The 24,095-nt window shown below is 63.0% G+C and overlaps 1 protein-coding gene across 3 annotated transcripts; it reads left to right on the top strand.

Annotated features, from left to right (window-relative positions):
- Positions 1 to 1,277: 1,277 nt before the first annotated feature.
- DNMT3A (DNA methyltransferase 3 alpha) lies at positions 1,278 to 24,095 on the top strand. Of its 3 annotated transcripts, XM_065730551.1 has the most exons (23): positions 1,278 to 1,286; positions 3,361 to 3,562; positions 6,537 to 6,641; positions 12,014 to 12,353; positions 14,040 to 14,086; positions 14,265 to 14,411; positions 18,666 to 18,878; positions 18,978 to 19,136; positions 19,217 to 19,324; positions 19,465 to 19,621; positions 19,702 to 19,851; positions 20,127 to 20,171; positions 20,418 to 20,497; positions 20,585 to 20,697; positions 20,871 to 21,054; positions 21,145 to 21,229; positions 21,814 to 21,959; positions 22,074 to 22,164; positions 22,444 to 22,592; positions 22,681 to 22,766; positions 23,057 to 23,126; positions 23,254 to 23,372; positions 23,687 to 24,095. In XM_065730551.1, the coding sequence occupies exons 2-23, from the start codon at positions 3,494 to 3,496 to the stop codon at positions 23,826 to 23,828; spliced, it is 2,805 nt and encodes a 934-aa protein (XP_065586623.1). In that variant the 5' UTR covers positions 1,278 to 1,286; positions 3,361 to 3,493; the 3' UTR covers positions 23,829 to 24,095. The 3 variants fall into 3 exon arrangements, with proteins under 3 accessions (XP_065586623.1, XP_065586621.1, XP_065586622.1); XM_065730549.1 differs by lacking the exons at positions 1,278 to 1,286; positions 3,361 to 3,562 and adding an exon at positions 6,306 to 6,395; XM_065730550.1 differs by lacking the exons at positions 1,278 to 1,286; positions 3,361 to 3,562; positions 6,537 to 6,641 and adding an exon at positions 9,298 to 9,422.

The raw sequence follows: 24,095 nt of genomic DNA on the forward strand, positions 1-24,095 counted from the left end.
TATTTTGTTCGTTTTATTTATTTAATTTATTTCTCCCTCTTCCTTTTCTATCGTTTTCTTTCCGCGCTCAGTTCCTCTTTTCTCTCCGTCCCTTCCCCTCCGGGTGACGTCGGCGGTGTCACCGCGGGGTGAGCGCGGCCCCGTGGGGAGGGGGGAGGGGGGGTCCTCACGGCGGGGACGGGCACCGGGGGTGGCACAGTGCTCCGTCCGATCCCCCCCCCTCCTTCCCCCTTCCCCCCACATCGGGAGCTCCCCCAGCGAATAGGGGGCGCCCCCAAAAGCTCCGCTGTCCCCCTCCCGGTGTCCCCGTGCCGCGGGCATCCTGTGTGTGTGCCCTTGCCGGTGTGGCTGCTTTGCAGGATCATGCTCCGCTTAGGCCCGCAGCGTGGCTTTCCGTTGGCTTGCAGTGTTGCTTTGCAGCGCAGGGCAGCGCGCTGCTCCAGCAGTGTAACATGAGGCAGTGCCTCGCTCCTCGCGGTGCGGTGCACCCTCGGGTGCAGCTCTGGGCAGTGCATTGCCCCCCAGGCTGCAGCACAGTGCGGTGCAGTGCAGCCTGTTGCAGAGCAGCGCAGTGCATTGCTGCCTGCAGCTCCGTGCAGTGCTGTGCAGTGCTCTGCTCCCTGGCATGCAGCAGGGTGCATTGCCCCCCAGGGTGCTGCGCAGTCCGTTGCAGCACCGGGCAGTGCATTGCCCCCCAGGGTGCAGCGTAGCACGGTGCATTGCTCCTGGGGATGCAGTGCATTGCTCCCCGGGGTGCAGCATAGCACGGTGCATTGCTCCCCGGGGCTCAGCATGCAGTGCATCGCCTCCTGGAGCGCTGTGTCCACACAGGGGGACCCCCTCCCAACGCAGCGGCCGTCCCTGCGCTGGGGACGCTGCAGTCCCCGGGTCACCTTAGGACAGAGCACGCCAGGGCGGGGGGAGCCGGGGAGGTCCCTCCCTCCCTCCCCGCATCCTTCCACGGCTGCGAGAACCCAAAAAACCATCCCCTGCTGCCGTCACCTAAAATGGCTGTTGGGTAGCTCCGGGATGAGGGGGGGGGGGAGCGAGGGGGAGGGGGGGGCTGGCGGCATCCCGAAATACGAGGAGGGTGGATGGATGGACGGACGGACGGATGGATGGAGATGAGCTCTATGATTTCTCCTTTTTTTCTCGCCGTGCATCATCGCAGGTAACCTACTTCCACCGCCTCCGCCGCCGCCGCCGAGCGTGACTCCGTGCAGCGGGGAGGTTTGGGGCGGACGCGTTCCCCCCCGCTTCGCCGCCGCCGCCGCCGCCGTCACCGGGTAAGGTCAGCGCCGGCGGTTAAATAGGGGAAAAGCAGGAGGCAAAAAGGGAGGGAAGGAGGGAATTGAGGGAGGGAGAAGGGGACGCGGTTCTCCCCGCAGAGGGAATGCCCCGGTGCTGTGCTGGAGGAGAGCGGTGACGGTGGCCTAAGCGCGGGGTAAGAGCGTGCCGTGGGGCTGGGAGGGGGGGAGGGGGGGTGTTTTTGGGGTGCTGTCGGGTTCTTCCCCCCCCCCCCCTTACCTCCAGGCTTTGTTCATTCCGTGTCCCCCCCCCTTCCCCCCCTCTCCTCCTCCTTTCCCCGCAGCCCTGCGGGTGCGGAGGGTTTTGTACGCAGCCCAACTATTTTTAGTGCGTTTGGAGACCATGTTGGCTGGAAGGGAATCAAAGGGCTCCAGCAGCCGGGGGGGGGGGGGTTCGGCGTGGGGCTGAGCGTGGCGGCAGGCACGGGGGGGGGGGGGTCCGTGGTCCCACACGTGTGCCCTGTGGGGGGCTGTGGGGGCTTGGGGGGCAGTCTGTTATTTCAGAGGTACTGTGACAAGGGGACATCAGGGACGCTGGGGATGCAGGGTGGGGGGGGCACAGGGTGTCCCCAGGTGTCCCCAGACGTCCCCCAGCAACACGTGGCCTCCGGTGACAGCGGATGTGGCTGTCGGGGGGGGCCATGGGGTGCACTGCCCGCTTGGGGCTGTGGGGCTAAGGTGCCCGTGTGCCAAAATGTGTGCCAAGCCGTGCCGTGGTGCTGACAGTGTGGCACCCTGGGGACGTGCGCCCGCAGCGGTGATGCGTGGCTGTGCCCGGTGCTGCCACTGCTGTGGGATCCCCCGGAGCTGTGGGCACGGGGCATGGCAGACCCCGTGCTGCAGGGACAGGGATGGGGATGGGAACGGGGACAGGGATGGGGTTCCCCACGGAGGCTCCCTGGCAGCTGGCAAGGGAGGGGCCGGGGGAAGCCCTTGTGCTGTGTGCACAGTGAGGGAGGGTGCGGGGGGGGGATGACGACTGCACCCCAGCCTACGTCCCAAGCACACAGCCCTGTGCCCTCACCACCCCAGGCAGAGCCCACAGCCCCAGGCTGCGTGCTGTACCCCCCAGCCTGCAGCCCTGCTCCCCAGTCCCGTGCCTTGGTCCACGTTCCTCACCCTGCACCTGCATCCTGCACCACCGTCTTGCACCCACATCCCGCAGCCCCCATCCCCACATTGTGTTGTGCACCCCCAGCTTGCGCCCCACCGTCCCCAGTCCTGTGCCCTGGTCCTCATCCTGCACCCCCAGCTTGTACCCCCCCTCCTGCCCTCCCCCCCCCCTTTTTGCAAACAGCACCAAGGAGGGGTGGAAGCCCCCACCACCCCCCCCCTCCCACAGCCCCCACCTCACGCACCATGCACCACAGCCCCGGGGATTGCTGCAGCCCCAGCAGCAGTTGGGGCCCCCTCTCCCCCCGCAGCAGCCCCGTGCCGCAGGCGGCCAAGGGGACGGGAGGAACGTGCCGGGCTCTGAGTTTGTGTTCCTAGAAGCAGGGCCCTGCCCGCCCGGCAGCCCCCCACCCCGCCGGCTGGGAACGAGCTGCGGCTGGAAAGCTCTAGAAACAAATTGCAGCGCCGGTGCCAAAGGCAACAGCAGCCTCGGCCATGGCTAATGCAGGCAGCGTTTTCCATAGCAACAGGTGCTGGGGCTGACGCCTCCTCCGCAGCCCCGCGGGGCCCTGCCTGCGCCGCGCACCCCACCTCCTGCACCCCACACCCCGCACCGTGAGCCGTGCACCCCGCCTGCTGCTCCGTGCACCCCCACGCTGCGTGCCCTGCAGCTCTGTGCCACGCTGTGTGCGCCCTGCCGCCCAGGTGGTGCTCAGCGCACCCCACGCTGTGCCCCGTGCACCCCACGTCACGCACTGTGCCCCCCACACACCCCACGCCGTGCATCCTGCACACCCCCACGTGCCGGGGCGCAGGCAGGGCTCAGCGCGGCCGAGTCAAGGCTGTGCCGTGTTAATCATTGCCGCGCTCGGGGGCGCGGCGGGGGGCTGGGGGCCGCTGCTCCCCCCCCTACCTCACCCCATCCCTTTGCATCCCGCAGGGACCCACACCGGGGCTGGCTGACCCCTCCCGGAGCCCTCCTCGGAGCCGGAGCGCAGCGGCGGCGGTGGTGGTGGTGGCAGCGGGGCCCCTCGCGGTGCCAAGCCCCCCCCCGTGCCCCCCCCCTCGGGACCATGCCCTCCAGCGGAGCCCTCGACGCCAGCAGCCCCGCGCCGGACCGCGAGGCGCATGACACGCACAAGGTACGGCCCCGGCGTGGGGTTGGGGGGACCCCATAGCTGAGCTTCCCCTGGAGCACGGTGGCAGCAGGGAGGGGGAAGAGAGGCTGAGCTGCGCGGGGATTAGTGGGGATTGAGCTATTTCTGGCAGTGGGGGCAGTGGGGAGGGGGCACCGTGCCGGCTGCCGCTGCGGGGACACAGGGTGACCCCTGCAGTGGGGCTGGGGTAGTGGTGTGGGGTGGGGAAGGGTGTCCCCCACCGTGGGTCACGGTGACAGCCCGACAGCTGTCCATATCCCCACGTGGCACGCACAGCCCCTGAACCCGGTGGCAGTCCTGGGCTGCCCCCCGGCAGTGTGTCCCCGTAACATGAGGATGAACCCACAGCCAGGTGCCCACTCTCTTTACCAGAAGGCATTGCCCTTTCTTTGAGAAGGATTGTCCCCGGCGTGCTTGGGACACGGCGTGGCCCGGTCACGGCGTGGGGACCGGGGACGCAGCCAGCTGGATGCCAGCCCGCCACGGGCAGCACGGGGACGGGGTCACAGAGGTTTCTCCACTCCGTTTCGGTCCCTGTGCCCATCAGCTGGGGGCTGCTTCAGTGCAGGACATGGCACAGGGGGCACAGCGGGGTCTCTGTCCCCTTCTGGGACATATGTGGTGTGCTGCTCCATGGTGTGTGCCTTGCTGTGCCCACAGCTGTCTCTCATTCCATAGGGATGTCAGAGGTGCTCCAGCACTCTGTCTCACAAGCTGGACCCCACAGTGCTGGTGCCCAGGGCTACAGTGCTTGGGATCCCAGTGGAGTACCACTGCGTGGGGTGCAGTCCCTGGGGTCCTGCTGCCTGTGGTCACAGTGGGATCCTAGTTCTTGGGGTCTGGTGCCTGGGATCTCATGGGGTCCTGTTGCTCAGCATCCTGGTCCTGTGCCCAGGGTCCCCATGCCCAGTGCCACTGCCTGGGTTATAGTGCCTGGGGTCCCTTCGCTTGGGGTCCCGGTGCCCAGGTCTGGATGTGACCTCACCACACTGCACTGTCCCAGCCTGACCCCACTGGGACGTGGCGTCACACACTGAGTCACCCCTGCAAAAGGGAAATGTGCTCCTTACTCTGTGGGTCACACTGATGACAACAGCTCAGCACAGGGCTCCCAGCACCCAGCCCCATGCCCATGGCCCCGCTGCAGTCAGGAGCAAGGACCTGGCATCGGGCGCGGCGCCGGCACTGCGTCATGCAGCAGCAGCAGCAGCAACAGCTCAGCTCACAGCTCTCCCGTCGGAGGTGGTTTCCCTCTGGGTTGTTGCTTGGCAGCAGTGGTGCTGCAGGGACGCGCCAGGCTCTTTGGCGAGCCCCAGGGAGCAGAGGCGCGGGGTGATTTATGGGGAGGTGACTCAGCTCCCAGCAAGGGGCTGCAATGCTGGGGGGGGAGAGGTTGGAACTGTGGCTGCAGCCCTGCACCTGTTTCCCCGTGCCACATTTGGGGGTTCCTGGTGCTGTGCCCCAGCTCTGCACTGAAGGGAGGTGCTGAGCCCCGTGGAAGTGCCCTGAGGGATACAGATGGGGAGCATTGTCCTGCAAATTGGCCCAGGTCCATCCTGCATGTGGGATGCATGTGGGTGCAGCACAGCCTGGGGCTCAGTGCAGGGATTGCAGAGAGCTCCAGAGGCTGCGTGATGCTCCAGGGATTGCATGGAGCTCTAGAGTTGTGAGGAGCTCTGGGGGTTGTGTGGAGCCCTTGACAGCCAAGAATGTCCCCCAGCTTCTCAGTGCACTTCAGTGCCATGCTGCCTCCCCCTGTTCTGTACCACACTGTGCCAAGCTGTACCACCCTGAGACCAGTGCCCCCAAGGACACCAAGTCACTTCGAGCTGTGCCATGCCATGCTATGTGAAGTCACCTTGAGCCATGACGTGCTGTGCCGCATTTTCCCCCAGACAGCAGTGCCTCGAGAGCTACCACATCACCTCATCCATGCCACACCATCCTGAGGTGTGCCATGCTGTGGCCCTGAGACCACAGCAGACCCCCAGGGCCACCCCTGAGCCGGGACATGGGGGAATTGCAGCGGTGCTTGAAGTAAGGGTGGCACAAAGACATACTCCCCAAGCAATGTGGGGCATTCAGGGCCAGCACGGTGCCAATGCACCTTCTGCCAGTGCAGGGGGAGCAAGCAGCACATCTTCAGACCCCTCCTCCCAAACACCCACCCAAAACTGGGGCCTCGTGGAGGCCGAGCCCTGGTGCCATAAGACCGTGCCGTGCCCCTACTTCTCAGCCCGTTTCCCAGCTGTGTCCCCCCACTCCTACACAACCACCCCAGGAGCATGGCACCCCCAGCCCCCTGCTCTCTCCCGACAGCTGGCTATGGCGGCTGGGCCCGGCACTGTCTGCCTGCCAGCTCCCGTCCCCTCCCCGGCCTCTCCCTCGCCGCCCCCCCGCCGGCCTCCCCGCCTTCCCCGCTCCCCCTCCGCGGCCTCTTCCTGCCTTGGGCCTCTGCTGCCGCCACCATCGCGATCTTCTGGGGCTCAGGTGGAGCGCTCCCCGACGCCATAGGCCTTGGCTATAGGCCTCAGCCCGTTTGCCCATAGGCCCGGTGCCAGTTTCGTCCCCGCTGTGGGGCAGGCGGCACTGGGGGGTGGGGGGCTGGCCCTGCTGTGGGGGGGCATGGAGGTGTAGGCCCCAGCCCTGTGTTTGGGGCACAGAGGCGCAGGTCCCGGCCCTGTGGGGTGCACGGAGCTGTAGGCCTCAGCCCCACGCGCGGTGGTGGCAGTGTGGCGTCGCCATGGCAACCGCAGGCTTCAGGCCTAGCAGTAGGCCGCGCTCGGCCTCGGAGCTGCCCGGAGTGTGGGGATTTGGGGTGAGTGCCTACCACCAGCTGTCCTATGGAAATGGGGGGGGTGTGGGGGGGGTGGTTGGGTGGTGTGGGGTGAGGAGCAGGAACCGTGCCTAGGCTGCGGCCCTATGACTGCCATAACCATGCTCTGTCTTCATCCCCCAGGGGGAAGAGGAGCAGGAGGAGCACCCGAGCAAGGAGGAGAAGCAGGAGCCAGGGACGCCCATGAGGAAGGCCGGGCGGCCCGGGCGGAAGCGCAAACACGCCCAGGTGAGGAGTGGGTCCCAGTGGGATGGCCATCCCCAGAGTCCCCTTTCCCTGGCACTCCCAGGCTGGAACCACAGCCCGCTGCAACCCAAAGTGGGGCTGTCCCTGCTCTGCTGATCATAGGTGGTGGAAATGGTTCCGCCGTGGAGCAGCCCTAGTGCTGCTGGCGCTGGGTATGACACAGGAAAGCGTAAACCCCAGTGTGGCACTAGCCTTGGGGACACAGCGTTTGGTTTTGGGCACTGTTTTTTGGCAAAGTATTCAGTGGTGGTTGGATTCATCCTCTTGGCACAGGGACACGTGGTGACAAAGGGGAGAGTGCTGGGAAGGAGGGGATGCCCAACAACACTGGCCATTACCAAGGTTGGGCACGTAGCCACAGTTGGGCATGTTGGCACTGTTTTCTCCTTGAGACACCAAAATCCTTCTTGCAAAAGCTTGTGGCTGCAATAAGCACTGGCGCCGTCTGCTCCGTGGGACACCAGGAAACCTTTTTGCAGAAGTTTACAGCTGAAATAAGGGTTAATTCTGCAAAAGTTTGTAGCTGCAGTAAGGGTTAATTCTGCGCTTGGACATGCCTCAGTGGGGCGGGGATGCTACAGTGGTGGCATTGTGTGGTGGGATGACATTGGGACAAGGGGACAGTGGGACGAGGAGAGCTGCCATGGGGTGCAGTGGGGCTATAAATACAGTGAGACGGGAGGTGAGCGTGAAGGGCGGGAGCTATTTCAGTGCGAGAACAATGCTGGCACAGGAACAAGTGGGGAGACGTTATCCAGGAACGGAGCAAGCTGGGAAGCCTGGAGGGCTCTGACCCTCTGAGGGGCAGCTCTGGGGTCCCCACACTGGGGCTGGAATCCAGCAGTGGCAGCAGTGGCACCTCCTGGCGCTGGAGGGGGCACAGAGAAGTTTGACCCCCATCTTTCCTGGGCACCACACGCCGTGCTCATCCCATGCCACCAGCAGGAGGGACAGGACCCAGGTGGAGAGGAGGACACATGGCATGGGGACACCAGAAGCGTGCCACCAAGGGCTTGTGCTGCAGAGGTGTCAGCTCTGTCCTCTCAGCGTGGGGACGTGTGGTGACATTGGGGACCCATGGGGCAAGGGGCTTTTCTCCAGTCCCAGGCTTTGGAGGGGACGTGAGCACAGAAATGGGGACCCCCCAGCTGGGGAGGGGGCGGGCAGCCCTCCGGCGCGGCTGTAACAGGACCATTTGTTTTTCCAGGTGTTCCAAGGTATGTATCCTGAGGGGTGACGTCAGCCAGGTGAGCAGGGCCCGGGGCAGGGCGGCTCTGCCCCTGCACCTGGGGACCCTGCAGGGACGAGGAGCTTCGGGGTGTTGGTGGCAGCACCATGCCATGCCGTGCTGAGCTGTGCCGTGCCAAGTCACCTTGAGCCATGCCATGCCAAGCTGTGCCATGCCATGGCCCTGAGACCAGTGCCCCCAGGGCCACCAAGTCACCTCGAGCTGTGCCATGCCATGCCAAATCACCTTAAGCCATGCTGTGCCGTGCCATGCCGTGGCCCTGAGGCCACCCCCAGCCAGTGACCTCGCAGTTGGTGCCATGCATGGCGGTGGCTCTCCCCTGTGACTTGCCACAAGGAGCAGGCAGGAGCCCAGCCCATCCTGGTCGTGGTGCACCCCGGTCCCCCTGCAGGCACATGGCTGTGGAGCTGCGTCCTTGGCGGGGGGGAGGGGGTGTGCGGAAAAAGGCAGCGCTTGTTCCCAGAGCCAGCAGCGCAGAGGAAGAGGGTGGGTGGGAAGGAAGGCAGCAGCAGCGGGCTGGGCCTTCCCCTGGGACAGGGATGGGCGCCAGCGTGGATTCACGGCCCCTTCCCCTGTTGGTGTGCAAGAAGAGATGGATGTCCAAAGGGCAGACGTCGTGCAAGGGAGGCCATCATGCAGGAGTGACGAGCGTGCAACAGAGCTGTTGTGCAAGGGAGGTGGTCCTGTAAGGGAGGTTGTTGTTTAAAGGCAATCATGCAAGGGAAGGCAGTTGTGCAAGGCAGCCCAGCATGCAACAGAGCTGTCGTGCAAGGGAGGTTGTCGTGCAAGGAGCACCATTCTGCAAAGGACAGAGGTTGTGCAAGGCAGTCCAGCGTGCAGTGGAGAGCTGTAGTGCAAGAGAAGTTGTTGTGCAAGGCAGGCCGTCGTGCGTGGGGATGCGGTGCGTGTCCCACACCCACCTCAGTTTCCTGGCATTGTCCACCCACCCCACACAGCCCACACAGCCCCTGCCCGTGCCGTGCTGTGCCGTGCTGTGCTGGGGGAGGTGGGTGCATGGTGACACCGCTTTCCTGCAGCAGCGGCGATCTCCAGGGTGGTGGTAGTGCCCGTGACCCCCGCGCGTGGGCACACGGTGGCCACGGTGTTGGTAACACACATCCACAGCGTGACACCGTCCCCAGGAGAGCAGGGGGCACGGGGCTGCTCGGTGCCAACGGGACAGCGTCAGGTGCCGACGGGATGGAGCTGGGGCTCGGTGCCCCACGGCCCCGTGCCACGGTTGGGTTGGCACTGCCGGACCCCCCCCCCCCTCCGTCACCCGACGTCCCTCCCCTCTCCAGCCCCGTTCCTCCCTCCGTGCGTCGCGTCCCCTCCTTCCCGGCCCCGTGCGCAGCTGCTGCCCGCCTGCCCCGGCCTTCCCCAGCCGCCAGCGGAGGAAGTGAGCGCGGTCGGGCGAGCAGGAAGCGCCGTGGGGACACTGCAGCAGCACCGGGAGGAGACGGCCCCATAAGGGCTCCGGGGTCCGCGTGCCCACACACGGGGGATGCGCCATGGTAAGCGGCACCGGGACCCCCCCCGGCACGCCCGGAGAGGGGGCTCCCGCGGGTGAGCGGGTGAACGGATGGGAAAATACGGTGAGCGGAGGAGGGCAGAGGGTCCTCAGGCACCCGATGGTCCCGCCGGTGTCCGTGGGGTGACGCTGAGACCGATCGCGTTCCCCCTCCGGGGACCCCCCACTCACGCCGAGCCCCGCTGGCAGCGCGGCGGTCGCTGGCTCCATGCCACCGTACGGTGCATCCTGGGACGTGTAGTTTGCCGGGGACGGAGCTCACGGGCGGTGGCACTGGGGACGGCCGGGTACCTGCGTTTTCGTCCATCCCTCGACACGGGGGTTACCGGCGGTGACGGTGCACGGAACCGGGGGAGGGGATGGGGGGAGGTAAGGGGGGGCCGAGCCCCGGCGCACCGCCGCGATGGCGCGGTGACGCAGCGGCACTTTCACTCTCCTTCGCCACGGAAACCGCCGAGCTGGGCACGGCCCGTTCGCTCTGACAGTCACCGTGGTCACTTCGGACCCCTCCAGCCCCGCTCGCCGTGCCCCGTGCCGCCGGACACGCACGCAGCTGTGTCGGTGCTGTCACCCCGACTCCGGCGCGCTGGTGTTGCGCTCGGTGCCGCCTGGCACACGCAAGAGGTGTTGGTGCCGTCGCCCCGGCGCTGCTGTGCTTGCTCAGCACGACACGCGTGTGCACACTGGGATGTCGCCGGGTTCTGCCTGTCCCTTGTGCACGCACACGTATGAACACCCACACACAGACGTCACGGGCGGTTGCAGACTGTCATTCACACACACGCGCGCGGTTGTCACACGTCCTGTTGTCACGTGCCCTGTCTTTTCCTGTCACATGCGCACACTCGCACACCACAGTCACTGTCTCTGCCTGTCACACACACGCGTGTGCCCCTGGTTCCACCTGTCTCTTGCACAGGTGCACACACACTGCTGTCCCCAACCCCACTGTGACAGTCAGAGGGTCCCGGCAGCACCCGGCTGGGCAGGACAGTGTCCCCTCAGCTCAGGCTGTCCTCAGTTGTCCTGGGACTGTGACTGGTGGTGCCATCCTGGTGTGTCCTGATCCTGAGGGCATCGCTGCCCTGTGTCCTTGTCCTGAGGGGACCGTATCCATGTATGTGGTCCTGAGGGTGCCATGTCCACATGCCGTCATTCTGAGGGTGCCATGTCTGTGTGTCCTTGTCCCGAGGGTGTCATGTGTACATGTTCTGATCCTGCGGGTGTCATGCCCATGTGTCCTTGTCCTGAGGGTGTCATGGGCATGTGCCACGTCATTCTGAGGGTGCAGTGTCCATATGTTGTGGTCATGTCCATTTGTCATGGTCCTGAGGATACTGTATGCATGTGTCATGGTCCTGAGGGTGCCATCATGTGCCGTCATCATGAGGATGTCATGTCCATGAGTTGTGGTCCTCAGGGTGTCATGTCCATGCGTTGTGGTTCTGCAGATGCTGTGTCCATGTGTTCTGGTCCTGAGGGTGTCACATCCACGTGATGTCATTCTGAAGGTTCCATGTCTGTGTGTTGCGGTCCTGCATGTGTCATGTCCATGTGACCAGAATGCTCCTAATGGTCTCAGGTCTGTGCTTTCTGGTCCAGGGAATGTCATGGTGGGATTTCCTTCTCCTCATGGTGTTGTGGCTGTGTGTCAGTGTCCCAAGGTTGCCATGCCAGGGGGACGTGGTCCTCAGGGTGTCATGGCAGCATATCATGGTCCTCACAACGTCACATCCTATTTCTGTTTGTTCTGAGGGTGTTGTGGCAGAATGGGTTAATGGCTGTAGGGTGTTGTGGAATAATGCCTATAGAGTGTTGTGGGTTGATGGCTGTAAGCAGCTCAGCACCACGCAGTGGGACGGGGGAAGAGGAAAGGAAGAGTAAAAGCAAGAAATCCCCTGAGTCAGATAGAAATTGTTTAATAAACGGAGGAGAAGTGGAAGAGAAGAGAAAGAAAACCAAATCACCTTTGAGTGATGCAAAGATGTTCACCCACCACCTCCCACAGGTGCCCAAGCAGTCACTGAGCGCAAAGATGGCTGACTCCTAAACCCCATGTCCTGGTCTTCATGGTCACCTCCCTGCATCCTGATCTTGGTGGTGCCACGTCCGTGCGTCCTGGATTTTGTGGTACCACATCCATGTGTCCTGATCTTTGTCCCATCTCCTGATGGTCCCGTGGCACCGCATCCTTGTCCTGAAGGTGCCATATTGGTGTGTCCTTCACCTGATGGTTCTGTGGCAGCATCTCCTGGTCCTGAGGGTGACTTATAAGTGTGTTCTGGTCCTAAGGTTTCCATGACAACATATCCTGGTCCTGAAGGTGCCGTGGTCCTACATCCCGGTTCTGACTATGTCACATCCATGTGTCCACGTCCTTGTGTTGCTCTGTCAGCCCTGCCAACCTCACGTGCAGGAGCTGGGACTCGGTGGTTTTATTCACCCAGTCAATTTTTTGTCCCCAAATTGTCACTGAGGTGTCTTTGGACACAGTGGCCAGAGCACAGGGACTGCAGCCTGCAGACGGGTGGTGGCATCCCCGTGCCCATCGCCGATCCTTTCCCTTCTCTGCAGGTGGAAAGCAGTGACACACCCAAAGACACGGCGGCCGTCCCCAAGTGCCCCCCTCCCTGCCCAGAGGCCAGCCCTGCCGAGCCACTGCCCAACGGGGACCTGGAGGCGGACGGGGCACAGTGGAAGGGTGCGGAGGAGGGCGGCGTGAGCCCTAAAAGCGGGCGCCCCGAGGAGGATGAGACGGAGAGCCTGGCGGATGGCGAGACGGGCCGGGCGCTGGAGAATGGCCGCTGCACCCCCAAGGAGGGCCTGGACGCCCCGGCCGATGAGGGTGAGCTGGCCCCTTCCGACCCCCAGAAGAAACGCGGGAGGAGGAAACTCCTGGAGGCCGCAGAGAAAAGTAAGATCTGAGCGTTCAGGGGCACCCACTGAGCCCCCGGGCACCCCCGGCCCTTGCCCGCCCTGCTGGGGTAACGGGCGGCATCTCCGGAGGAGGAAGAGGAGGAGGAAGAAGGGCTCCATGCCTCGTGGGAGGGAAAGGGACAGGAGGGTTAGAGGGACGTCCTCCTGCATGCGCCGACGCGTGTGCTGCGTCCTTGTGCTGCTTTGCATGGCAATCCTGCATGTGCCTCGGAGGTGTCGTGCATGGTGTGCCTGTGGGATGTGGTGCTAGGGTCCCTTTGCCGGTTCCTGCACCCTTGGTGCTGGTGGGAGGCACATGGATGGGGCCCAGCTGGGCATGGGACATCAAGGCCATGGGGTCTTCTCCTTGGGGATCTCACAAAGGGCTGGGATGTGGGGCTGGGTGCCCCGAGCAAGATGGGGATGGAGGGAAGTAGGAACAGTAGAGATGAGCAAGATGGAAATGGAGTTGAGCAAGGTGGAGGTGAAGATGAGCAAGATGGGGATGGAGATGGGATAGAGATGGAGGTGGGAGTAGAAGTGGAGATGGAAGTGGATGTAGAGGTGGGTTTGAGGGTGGAGATGGAGATAAATGGAGGTGAATGGAGATGAACAAGATGGGATGGAGGTGAGTGAGGTCGAGAAGGGGTTGAGTGAGATGGGGATGGAGATGGGGTTGGAAATGGGGATGGAGATAAGCAAAATGGAGCTGGGGATGAGCAAGATGGGGATGGAGATGAGCAAAATGGGTGCAGAGATGTACGAGATGAGGGTGGAGGTGATTGAGATGGGGATGGAGATAGAGGTGGAAGTGGGGATGCAGGTAGAGAGATGAGCAATGGGGATGGAGGTGAGTGAGATGAGAACAGAGATGAGCAAGATGGGGAGGAAGCAGATTGGGAAGGGGCTGAGCGAGGTGGAGCTGAGTGAGTGGGGGACAGGGACGAGCTGTCTGCACACAGCTCTGGGGAAGCTACCTGCATCCCCTGCTGAGCCTGCAGGCTGCTCCGGAGCCGCGCAGTCCCTCGCTGCACCTGGCTGCAGGGCCAGCCCGTGACTCACCCTCTGCAGGGAGTGGGGTGGCTGCCAGCAGCTGCGCTCGGGTTTCATCTCCCTGCCGGGGGCTCATATTCCTCTGCCCTTTCCCCTCCGCATTAAAGAGCCCTTTCATACCCTGCGGCTCGAGCTCTGCAGCAAGAAACCCACCGCTCTGTCCCCTCCATGCCACCCCGTGCTGGCAGCTTGCTCTGCCCCCATGCTGAGGACGCAGGCCTGTGGGGACTTCAGTCGGTCCCTGGGCCTCAGTATCCCCACAAGCAATCCCCAACCCCATGCCTCAGTTTCTCCCGCAGGCAGGACGAGCGAGCTGGGCACGCAGCACCAAGGACCCGCAGAGACACGGTGCCGGTGCCCAGCCGGTGTCACCGCTCCCCCCCTCCCCGCAGCCGCGTCACCCGGTGGTTTTGCAGCCCCAGAAACAGTGGGGTTATTTTTAGCTGCTTTCCCGGCAGTGGCTCTGCGCGTACCTGCAGCTCTGCGCGAGGGGCCGAGAGCGCAGGAAACCACCCCGGCCCCGCTTCCCCTGCGCGCCCCGGGGCCCCCCCTACAGCCAGGGCTGCCCCCCAGCCCTGCCCGCGTCCCGCCCCATGGCACCGCGCTGATGGCTGCTCTGCTCTGTGTGCAGGCAAGGAGGAGAAGGAGGAAAACAACTTCGACAGCCTGAAAATGGAGGCAAGTGTGTGCGCACATCAGCGTGTGTGTGTGTGCTTCCGTGTGCGTGTTTGTGAGGCGCGTAAGTGTGTGAGCGCTCATCACACGGACGTGTTTGCACACGTGTGTGAGTGTGCTCGCGTGGGGAGGGGGGGGTTCAGCACACTTGCCCCCTCCCGACCCTGCTCTCTCCCCGCAGGGCTCCCGCGGGCGGCTGCGGGGCGGGCTGGGCTGGGAGTCGAGCCTGCGGCAGCGCCCCATGCAGCGGCACACCTTCCAGGCCGGGGACCCCTACTACATCAGCAAGAGGAAGCGCGACGAGTGGCTGGCACGCTGGAAGAGAGAGGTGAGGACGTGGTGACAGCCGGGTGACGCCGGCCTTAGGAACACCGGGATGGTGCCGTGGTGTGGGTACAGGGGCTGTGCTGTGGCTTTCCTGGAACCTGAGTGGGATCTGGGGGTGGTGGAGATGGGGCGTAGTGGCACAGGGCACAGCTGGCGTGGCCACAGTGTCCTCGTGTCCCTGCAGCCCCATGGGGCACAGGGCACAGCTGGCACAGCCTTGGTGTCCCCAGAGGCACAGCAAGGTGAGGCCACAGCCCATTGCCCTGCGGGTGTCCTGGAGGGGTCTCAGCCCCTCTGCAGTGGGGGGACACTGGTGGCAGTCCCACCCCACTCTCTCTGTCCTGCGTGGGGCTTGGCATGCTCCCAGTGCAGTTCTTGCACCAAGCACCACATTCCCTTGCCAAATGAACATGGATTCAGGTCAGCCAGCAGCACTCAGCAGCCAAAAATAATTGGGGAAAAATGCTAAAACAAAAAAAGCAAAAAAGCAAAATCCATCTTTCCAACACTGCTGGGTTTGGCCGCATGTAATTCCTTTATTTTTCTAACAAGACGAAGTGTTTTCTTTTCATTACTGGGTGTAAGGCTGAGCCATACTCAGATCATTCCCTTTGGGTCTCAGCCCGGCTGCCAGTTGTCACCTGGAGCTGGTGGCAGCAGGGGCACAACGTGCCCTTGGCAAAGGGGACAGTGTCCCCCTTCCCTAGCTGCACCCCCTCAGGGTTTGCTCATTTTGGGGTGAGGAGAGGGCTTGGGGGGTGGGACCACCACTCCGTGGCATTGGTATGGCTTGGTAATACTGTGGCAGCCATGGGATGGGATGGGATGGGATGGGATGGGATGGGATGGGATGGGATGGGATGGGATGGGATGGGATATGACAAAGATGGGATATGACAAGGATGGGGATGGGGCGGAGATGGTGATGGCAATGGCAATGGGGATGGCCAGGTGGATGGCCATGGTGATGGGACAGTGGAGGTGGAGACGGGATGGGATGGGAACAGGATAGGACAAGGGTGCAGGTGGGACATGGCAACAGGATGGGGATGGGATGGAAATGGGATGGGATGAGGATGGGCATGGCAGTGGCAGCGGGGATAGAGATGATGATGGCAGTGGCGATGGTAAGGGGATGGAGTTGGGGTGAGTTGTGTTGTGTGGGGTTTCATTGGGTTGGGATGGCAATGGAGATAGGAATTACATTGGCAATGGCAGTGGCGATGGCGATGGGATGGGGATGTGATAAGATGGCATGGCTTGGAATGAGGATGGGGTGGGGACAGGATGTCTGTGACCTGAGGGCAGGAAGGCGTGTTCACCAACCTGCTCATCTCAGGGATGTGCCAATCTCTGCTTATCTCTGCTTATCTCCGCACTAATGATCAGCGGATGGGACATTTCCTCCCTCTCCTGCCCTGCTCCTTGCCAAGACAAAGGCAGAACAGCCCCGAGCAGAATTTGCAATGTTTTTTCCTCAGAAACTTTGCTCGGGTGCTTTTTGTGTCACTCCTGGATCCTGGGGTCCCCCCAACGTGGGCAGTGCAGATCCTCTCACTATGCAACGTGCCGTGGTTGCCCAAGTTCTGTTGGGTTTCCTGGGTGTTGTGCAGGACCTGAGTAATTCTTCCCAAGAGAGGGTCCCTGTGCCTTGTGGGTCCCTGTGCTGGGGGTGACCGTGGGTCTCTGTGCCATAGGGGTCCTTGTACCATAGGAATCCCCATGCTGAGGAATTCCCGTGCCATGAGGATCCCAGTGTCATGTGGGTCCCTGTGCCATTATATCCCCATGCTGTGGAGTCCCCCTGCCATAGAATTTCTGCGCTATGGAGATGCCAATGCCATGGGGATTCCTGTGTCACAGTGATCCCTGCACAGCGAGGGTTCTTGTGCCCTGGTGTCCCTATGCCATGTAATTCCGACTCCATGGAGGTCCTTGTGCCGTGGTGGCCCCATGTGGGACCCTATGCTGCAATGTCTCCATGCCATGGAATTCCTGTGCTGTGGGGGTCTCTGTGCCATGGGGTTCCCGTGCTATGGAGTCTCACGATACAGAATTTCTGTGGGGATCCCAGTGCCATTGGTGCCACCGTACAGTGGAATTCCCGTGCCATGAGGATCCCAATGTCATGGAGTCGCTGTGCCATCGGGGTCCCCTTGCCATGGAATTCCTGCGCTGTGTGGATCTCAGATTTCCAGACCCTTGGGCAGGGTGGGGGTAGCAGGGGATGGGCGACGGGGATGGGGACGAGGGACAGGACAGGGAGCCCTGCTGCCACCCCCACCCCGTCCCCTTCTGCCCGCATTGCATTGCCCGGGGCCCACGGCCATTCCCTTTGTCCCCTCCATCTGCAACACAAAGGGGCCCTGAGTGACTCAGCCCCGCGCTGGGGACACTGGGTGGGGGGGTGGGTGGGCTCTGGGCTGGGTGCTGGCACCCCGACCCCATCCCGTCAGTCCCATCCCGGAGCCGAGCCGTCTCCGTCTCCATCTCCGCGCTCATCCCTCGTCCGACGAGAGCTGTGCTCCTCCATCATGGCGCGGTGCCGCATGGCAAAGCCAATCCCCGGCGGTGCCACCACCAAGCGCACGCTGCGTCCACGCCGCGACTCCACTGCCACGCAGAGACGGCGCGGCCGCAGCGTGGCCTGGGGGCTCAGGAGTGGGCTCGCGTGGGAGCAGGCATGCAAGGGGGCGGGCACGCGTGGGGGGAGGGCGCGCGGAGATGGATACGCGGGGGTGGGCGCGCGTGGAGCGAGTGGCATGGTGGGTGCTGTCAGTGTGGGGGTTCTCTGCCCTCGTGGGACGCGGCTGTGGGGTCGGAGCTCGGGGTGCCGGGGTTGTGTCAGCCCTGGGGGGTCCCCACGCGTTGGGACGGAGGCGGTGGCCTGGCACGGTGTGGGGCTGGGGGGGCTGCGAATCCGTGGGACGTGTGGCTGTTGGGAGCGCAGTGTGGGGTGTCCGGATTTGCTTTGGGGTGCTGCTGAGTTGGATGCGTTCGGGGTCACCCAGCTCCTTGGGGACAATGAGGGGACGTCTGGCCACTGGGAGATAGGCTTTGGGGTGTTTGGGAGGTGTAGTTCGGGGTGATGGGTTGGGTGCAGCTGGGGACACGCGTCTCTTTGGGGACACGTGGGGGACGTTTGTCTGTTTGGCGACACACTTGGAGGTGCCCGGAGTTACTCTGGGGTGCATTTGGGGACGTGGTGCTGTCGGGACGCACTTCGAGGCTCCCGCAGCCGCTTTGGGGCGCAGTGCCGAGCCGAGCCGGCCCCCCCGTGCCGTCCCCCTTTGTCCCTCCGCACCGCTGCACGAAAGGAGCGCAGCGCCGGGACAAAGGGCAGCGCTCCGAGCCGGGCCGGGCCGGGCCGAGCCGTGCGGGGGGGCGGGCCGAGCCGGGTGCCCCGCAGCCAACCAGCCGGGCCGGTTGGGACCATGTGACCCGGAGTTCCCAGACAAAGAACCGCCGGCCGTGCCCCCGGCTCGGCTCGGCACGGCACGGCTCGGTTCGGTCCAGCCGGAGCGCTCAGTCCGCATGGGTAGGTGGCCGCGTGGGGTGGGCAGGGGGATGGCACGGCACGGCTCGGCGCAGCACGCAGTTTTGGCACGGTTTGAGCTGAAGTCCGCGTGGTATAGTTTGGCACAGGTTGGGTTGATCCGGGTCGGCTCGGCGGAGTTTGGCACGGGTTGGCCAGGTCGGTGGAGTTGGGCATGTTTTAGTCCGGTCTGGTCCATCTCAAGCTGAGTTTGGCACGGTTTGGTTCAGTCTGGTCCAACTTGGCTGAGTTTGGCATGGTGTGGTCCAGCTTAGTGGATTTTATCACACTTTGTCACGGTTCGGTCCAACTTGACTGAGTTTCACAGCGTTTGGTCCAGTTCTGCTCAGTTTGGTACAGTTTGGCCCAACCCGGTCCAACTTCTCTGAGTTTGGCATGGTTTGGCCCAACTTGGCCATGGGGTGTGAACCGTGGGGGGGGAAACTGAGGCATGAGAACGAGGGGGAGCGGCATGTGCACATGGCACAGCCCCCAGGGGTTGGTGCTGGGGGGAGGCTGTGCCCAGGGGGGTGGGGATGGGATGGGAGATGGATGGGATGAGGATGGGGCAGAGTGAGGTTACAGCGTGATGTGATGAGGATAGGATGCAGCAGGATGAAGATGCAGTGGGATGGGACGCGATGAGGTGAGGATATGGTAGGTGCATTGGGATGGGATAAGGATTCCTAGGCTGCTCTGCCACCTCCTTTCTCCTGCCAGGCGGAGAAGAAGGCAAAAGTGATTGCCGTGATGAACGTGGTGGAGGAGACGCCGCGGGCCGAGCCGCAGAAGGAGGAGGAGGCCAGCCCCCCCGCCTCACAGCAGCCCACCGACCCCGCCTCGCCCAACGTGGCCACCACGCCTGAGCCTGTGGTGGCCGACGCCGTTGACAAGAACACATCCAAGTCAGCCGACGACGAGCCTGAGTACGAGGTGAGCACGGCCCACGTTACCAGCGCTGTGTGGGACCAGGGCCAACTCGAGGGCAGCCCTAACGTTATCCCTTCCTTGTGTCCACCCCCCCATCCCCAGGACGGTCGGGGCTTTGGCATTGGTGAGCTGGTGTGGGGCAAGCTGCGTGGCTTCTCCTGGTGGCCGGGGCGCATCGTGTCCTGGTGGATGACGGGACGCAGCCGGGCGGCCGAGGGCACCCGCTGGGTGATGTGGTTCGGGGACGGCAAGTTCTCGGTGGTGAGTGGCACCCCTGGTCCGTGAGCACTGTCCTTGGTGTGTCCCCGTGTGGGTAATGGCCACCACATCCCCTCCTGTAGGTCTGTGTGGAGAAGCTCCTGCCCCTCAGCTCCTTCTCCAGCGCCTTCCACCAGGCCACCTACAACAAGCAGCCCATGTACCGCAAAGCCATCTACGAGGTGCTGCAGGTGAGCGCTGGTGGCACTGGGAGGGGACAGCAAGGACATGGCACTGCTGGAGGGGGGGCACTCGGTGCATGTGTGGCTGGAGAAATTGGGGGCTGGCATCTATGGAGTGGCACCAGGAGGTGATGCAGGTTCCCTTGCAGGTGGCGAGCAGCAGAGCAGGGAAGATCTTCCCGGCGTGCCCCGAGAATGATGAAACTGACACCTCCAAGGTGGTGGAGATCCAGAACAAGCAGATGATCGAGTGGGCGCTGGGCGGCTTCCAGCCCTCCGGCCCCAAGGGCCTGGAGCCCCCCGAGGGTGAGCGGTGGGACTGGCGTGGAGATGAGGGCTGTGTCTCCATCCACGCTGCCTGCTCACAACCCCCCATTGCCCCACAGAGGAGCGCAACCCCTACAAAGAAGTTTACACAGAGATGTGGGTCGAGCCAGAAGCCGCTGCCTATGCGCCGCCCCCGCCCGCCAAAAAGCCCCGGAAAAGCACAACGGAGAAACCCAAGGTCAAAGAGATCATCGATGAGCGCACCAGAGGTACCCACAGCCCGCCCTGGGTCTGCATGGGGCTGTGCTGTGGGGCTGCCCCGTGTCTGTGGGGCAGCCCATAGCGGGGTGCCCACAATAGAGAACCCATGGTGGGGTGTTCGTAATGCAGAACCCCCTGGTGCAGTGCCCATGGTGGGGTGCTCATAGTGGGGTGTCCATGATGGGGTGCCCATAACGAGGTCCCTTCACCCTGGGGACCCTTCAAGCAGGGTGGGGGACACAGAGGGGTTCCTCCCTCACCCTGAACATCTCTCCCCACACAGAGCGACTGGTCTACGAGGTGCGGCAGAAATGCAGAAACATCGAAGGTGAGCATGGCACACAACCTCCAGCACCCCCTGGCAGTGGTGGGGCTGGGGAGGCCCTGAGCAGCTCCCAGCCCATGGTCCGGGGAGGTCTTTGGAGCAGCACCCCCTAAGGGCTGCCATCTCCGGGTCCTTGGGGTTCTTCAGCGTGGGCACGGCAAGGAGTGGGGCGGTCCCACTGGGCTCTGGGGGTGCTGGCGTGGGGGACTCTGATTTACTGCTCCCCCCTCTCCCTGTGTGCCACCCCAGATATCTGCATCTCCTGCGGGAGCCTCAACGTCACCCTGGAGCACCCTTTGTTTATCGGGGGAATGTGCCAAAACTGCAAGGTATGCGCCGAGAGGTGGGGGTCTCACAGCCCCACACAGGGCTGTGGGATGGGGGGCCCACACTGACTGTGTGCCCCCCACCCCCAGAACTGCTTTCTGGAGTGCGCGTACCAATACGATGACGACGGATACCAGTCCTACTGCACCATCTGCTGCGGCGGGCGCGAGGTGCTCATGTGTGGCAACAACAACTGCTGCAGGTGGGGGAGCAGCTGGGAGGGGGTGCTTCTGTGGGGCTGGAGGGGCCCCACAAAGTGTGGGTGTTCACAGCGGGAAGGGGTTGTCCGGTAGGGATGGAATGGAGGAGATGACGGCACACGGGGACTGTCACCAACGCAGTGTGCGTGAGTGACACGTGCCCCCCCCACCCCAGGTGTTTCTGCGTGGAGTGCGTGGACCTGCTGGTGGGGCCGGGGGCTGCGCAGGCGGCCATCAAGGAGGACCCCTGGAACTGTTACATGTGCGGCCATAAGGGCGTTTATGGGCTCCTGCGGCGGCGTGAAGATTGGCCGTCACGCCTCCAGATGTTCTTCGCCAACAACCACGACCAGGAGTTTGTGAGTGCCCCCCATCACCCTATAGACCTCTCTCCCCATCCCGTGGCCCTGCTGCCCCACTCTCATATCCCCGTGCCCCATTGCTTGTAGGATCCGCCGAAGGTGTACCCGCCCGTCCCTGCTGAGAAGAGGAAGCCCATCCGTGTGCTGTCACTGTTCGATGGCATTGCCACCGGTGGGTCTGTGGGGCTGGGGGCACCCACCTACCCCAGGAGAATGGGATGGGGTGGGGAGGTGGCATGGGATGGAACATAAGGGAAAGAGATGGGATGGGACATAATGGGACGGGATAGGATGGAACAAAATGTCGTGGGATGAGATGGGTTTGAATGGAGGAGAATGGGATAGGGAAGTGACAATGGGATATGAGGGATGAGGCAAGATGGGACATAAGGGAATGTAATGGGATGGGACGTGATGGAGTATGGTGGGATGGGATGGGACATAATGACATGGGCTGGGACATAGGACGAAATGGGACAGAGTGGAATGAAATGGAATCTGATGAGTTGGGATAGGACTAGATAGAATATAATGGGATAGGACATGATATGATGGGATGGGATGGAACTGGATGGGGCATAATGTGATAGAACATGATGGGATAGGATGGGATGTATTGCCATGGAATGGGATGGAACAAGGAATTGACATAGGACGGGACACAATGGAATAGGATGGGGCAGGACACATAGGACAGAGAGGTGAGCTGAGATCACCCTGTCCCACTGCTCGCCAACCTGGCCCCATTGCCTACAGGCCTGCTGGTGCTGAAGGACCTGGGCATCCAGGTGGACCGCTACATTGCCTCTGAGGTGTGTGAGGACTCTATCACCGTGGGCATGGTGAGGCACCAGGGCAAGATCATGTACGTCGGCGACGTCCGAAACGTCACCCAGAAACACGTATGTCCCCTGCAACACAGGGCAGACCCCGGGTCCATGCCCCCCATCCCACTGTCCTATGGCATCCCCACATTGTGGGGCATCCCCCAGCTCACTGTGTGCTTCCTCCCCCAGATACAGGAGTGGGGCCCCTTCGACCTGGTGATCGGGGGCAGCCCCTGCAACGACCTTTCTATTGTGAACCCAGCCAGGAAGGGGCTGTACGGTAAGGCCATGTCCTCTCCACATCTTGTCACCCTCATTATGTCCCCTTGCTGTGCCCCTCGCCACATCCCCTTACTGTGTCCTCTCATCAGTTCCCTTCACCATGTCCCCATCACTATGTCCTCATCACTGTGTCCCCCTGCCATGTCCCCTTCACATTTCTTTCCCATTTCCCCATCAATGTGTCTCTGTCAGTGACCCCCTTGCGATGTCCCCTCACCACATCCCCCTGTCACTCCCCTTGCCCCCTGTGCTGATACACCTACTCTCTCCTGCTCAGAGGGCACCGGGCGCCTCTTCTTTGAGTTCTATCGCCTCCTGCATGAAGCACGGCCCAAAGAGGGCGACGACCGACCCTTCTTCTGGCTCTTTGAGAACGTGGTGGCCATGGGGGTGAGCGACAAAAGGGACATCTCACGTTTCCTCGAGGTCAGTGCCTCCCCATATCCCCATCCCATGGGGCACCCCGGGCCCTGCAGAGCCCCTGGTGATCCCCGGCCTCTCTGTGCTCTGCCAGTCCAACCCCGTCATGATTGATGCCAAAGAGGTGTCTGCGGCGCACCGGGCGCGGTACTTCTGGGGTAACCTTCCCGGTATGAACAGGTTGGTGAGAGCCCCCCAACCCCGTGTGTATGTGTGTATTTGTGAGTTTGAGGCTGCCCCGAGGGCTTGGATTTGTTGCTGGGTGCCATCATGGCTCTGCAGCCCCTAAATTCCCAAAAGCCCCGTGGACAGTGGGCATTGATGGCTGCAGCCGTCCCCTACAAAGTTGTCCTGGGAAGCCACCATGTGGGGACATGGGACATGGGGACCCAACAAACTCTTCCTTGCAAGCCACCACGTGGGATGTGGAGACAACGCTGCCACCCCATGCCAACTTCTGTCCTTCCCAGGCCGCTGGCGTCCACGGTCAATGACAAGCTGGAACTCCAGGAGTGCCTGGAGCACGGCAGGATAGCCAAGGTCAGCCCATGGGGGTCACGGGGGCTCTGCCACATCCTCTGGGGATCTTGGTGCCTGGCTGTGCCTTTGAGGATGGCACTGCCGTTGGGTGCCACGCCTGGTGACACTGAGCCCATGCCTCTTGCAGTTCAGCAAAGTGCGAACCATCACCACTCGCTCCAACTCCATCAAGCAGGGCAAAGACCAGCACTTCCCCGTCTTCATGAACGAGAAGGAAGACATCCTGTGGTGCACGGAGATGGAGAGGTACCGTGGGTGGGGGGTGGTGGGGGGCACCTCCACGTGCCGAGCCTCCCTGGCACAGCTCCACACTGCTGAGCCTCTGAGGCACTGTACTGCACACTGAGCCTCCGTGGTGCAGTTCCACATGCTGAACATCCACAGCACGTACCAAACCGTCATGGCACAGCTCTGTACCAAGCTGAGCCTCTGTGGCGCAGTTCTGCTCCACCTGCCCGGGCTCCACGGCACAACCCCATGTGCCGTACCTCTGTGGCACCTGGGACCTCCACCTCTGCCCCGTTGTCACCCGGCTGACCCCGTGTCCCCCGGTCCCGCAGGGTGTTCGGCTTCCCGGTGCACTACACGGACGTGTCCAACATGAGCCGCCTGGCCCGGCAGAGACTGCTCGGCAGATCCTGGAGCGTGCCGGTGATCCGCCACCTCTTCGCGCCCCTCAAGGAGTACTTCGCCTGCGTTTAGGAGAGCCGGACGGGGACTGTGCCACGGAGCGCGTCGGAACCGAACCATCCATGCCAAGAGAAGAGACAACGCGGAGCGAGAGAAGAGCCAGCACCCAGCAGAGAGACGGGAGCACGGCGCGGCGGCCGCCGGCACGCGCCTCCCCGAGCGCAGGGCTCGGGGCCTCCCCATCCCCAACGATCAGCTTTCAGCCTATTTAAAACCAGGAGAAAAAAAAAATTAAAAAAAATATATCAATTGCACCAGGACAAAAAAAAAAAAAGGAAG

This window comes from Cyrtonyx montezumae, unplaced genomic scaffold, assembly GCF_038088225.1.
Source record: "Cyrtonyx montezumae isolate F1298 unplaced genomic scaffold, pur_monq_1.0 scaffold_13, whole genome shotgun sequence".
In the NCBI taxonomy this organism is placed as follows: Eukaryota; Metazoa; Chordata; class Aves; order Galliformes; family Odontophoridae; genus Cyrtonyx; species Cyrtonyx montezumae.

Coding starts and splice junctions, on each gene's coding strand:
- DNMT3A (XM_065730549.1), top strand. CDS start 6,321: ATGGCAACCGCAGGCTTCAGGCCTAGCAGTAGGCCGCGCTCGGCCTCG. Junction 14,412..18,665: donor TGGCACGCTGGAAGAGAGAG/GTGAGGACGTGG, acceptor TTCTCCTGCCAG/GCGGAGAAGAAGGCAAAAGT. Junction 19,325..19,464: donor CCATCTACGAGGTGCTGCAG/GTGAGCGCTGGT, acceptor GTTCCCTTGCAG/GTGGCGAGCAGCAGAGCAGG.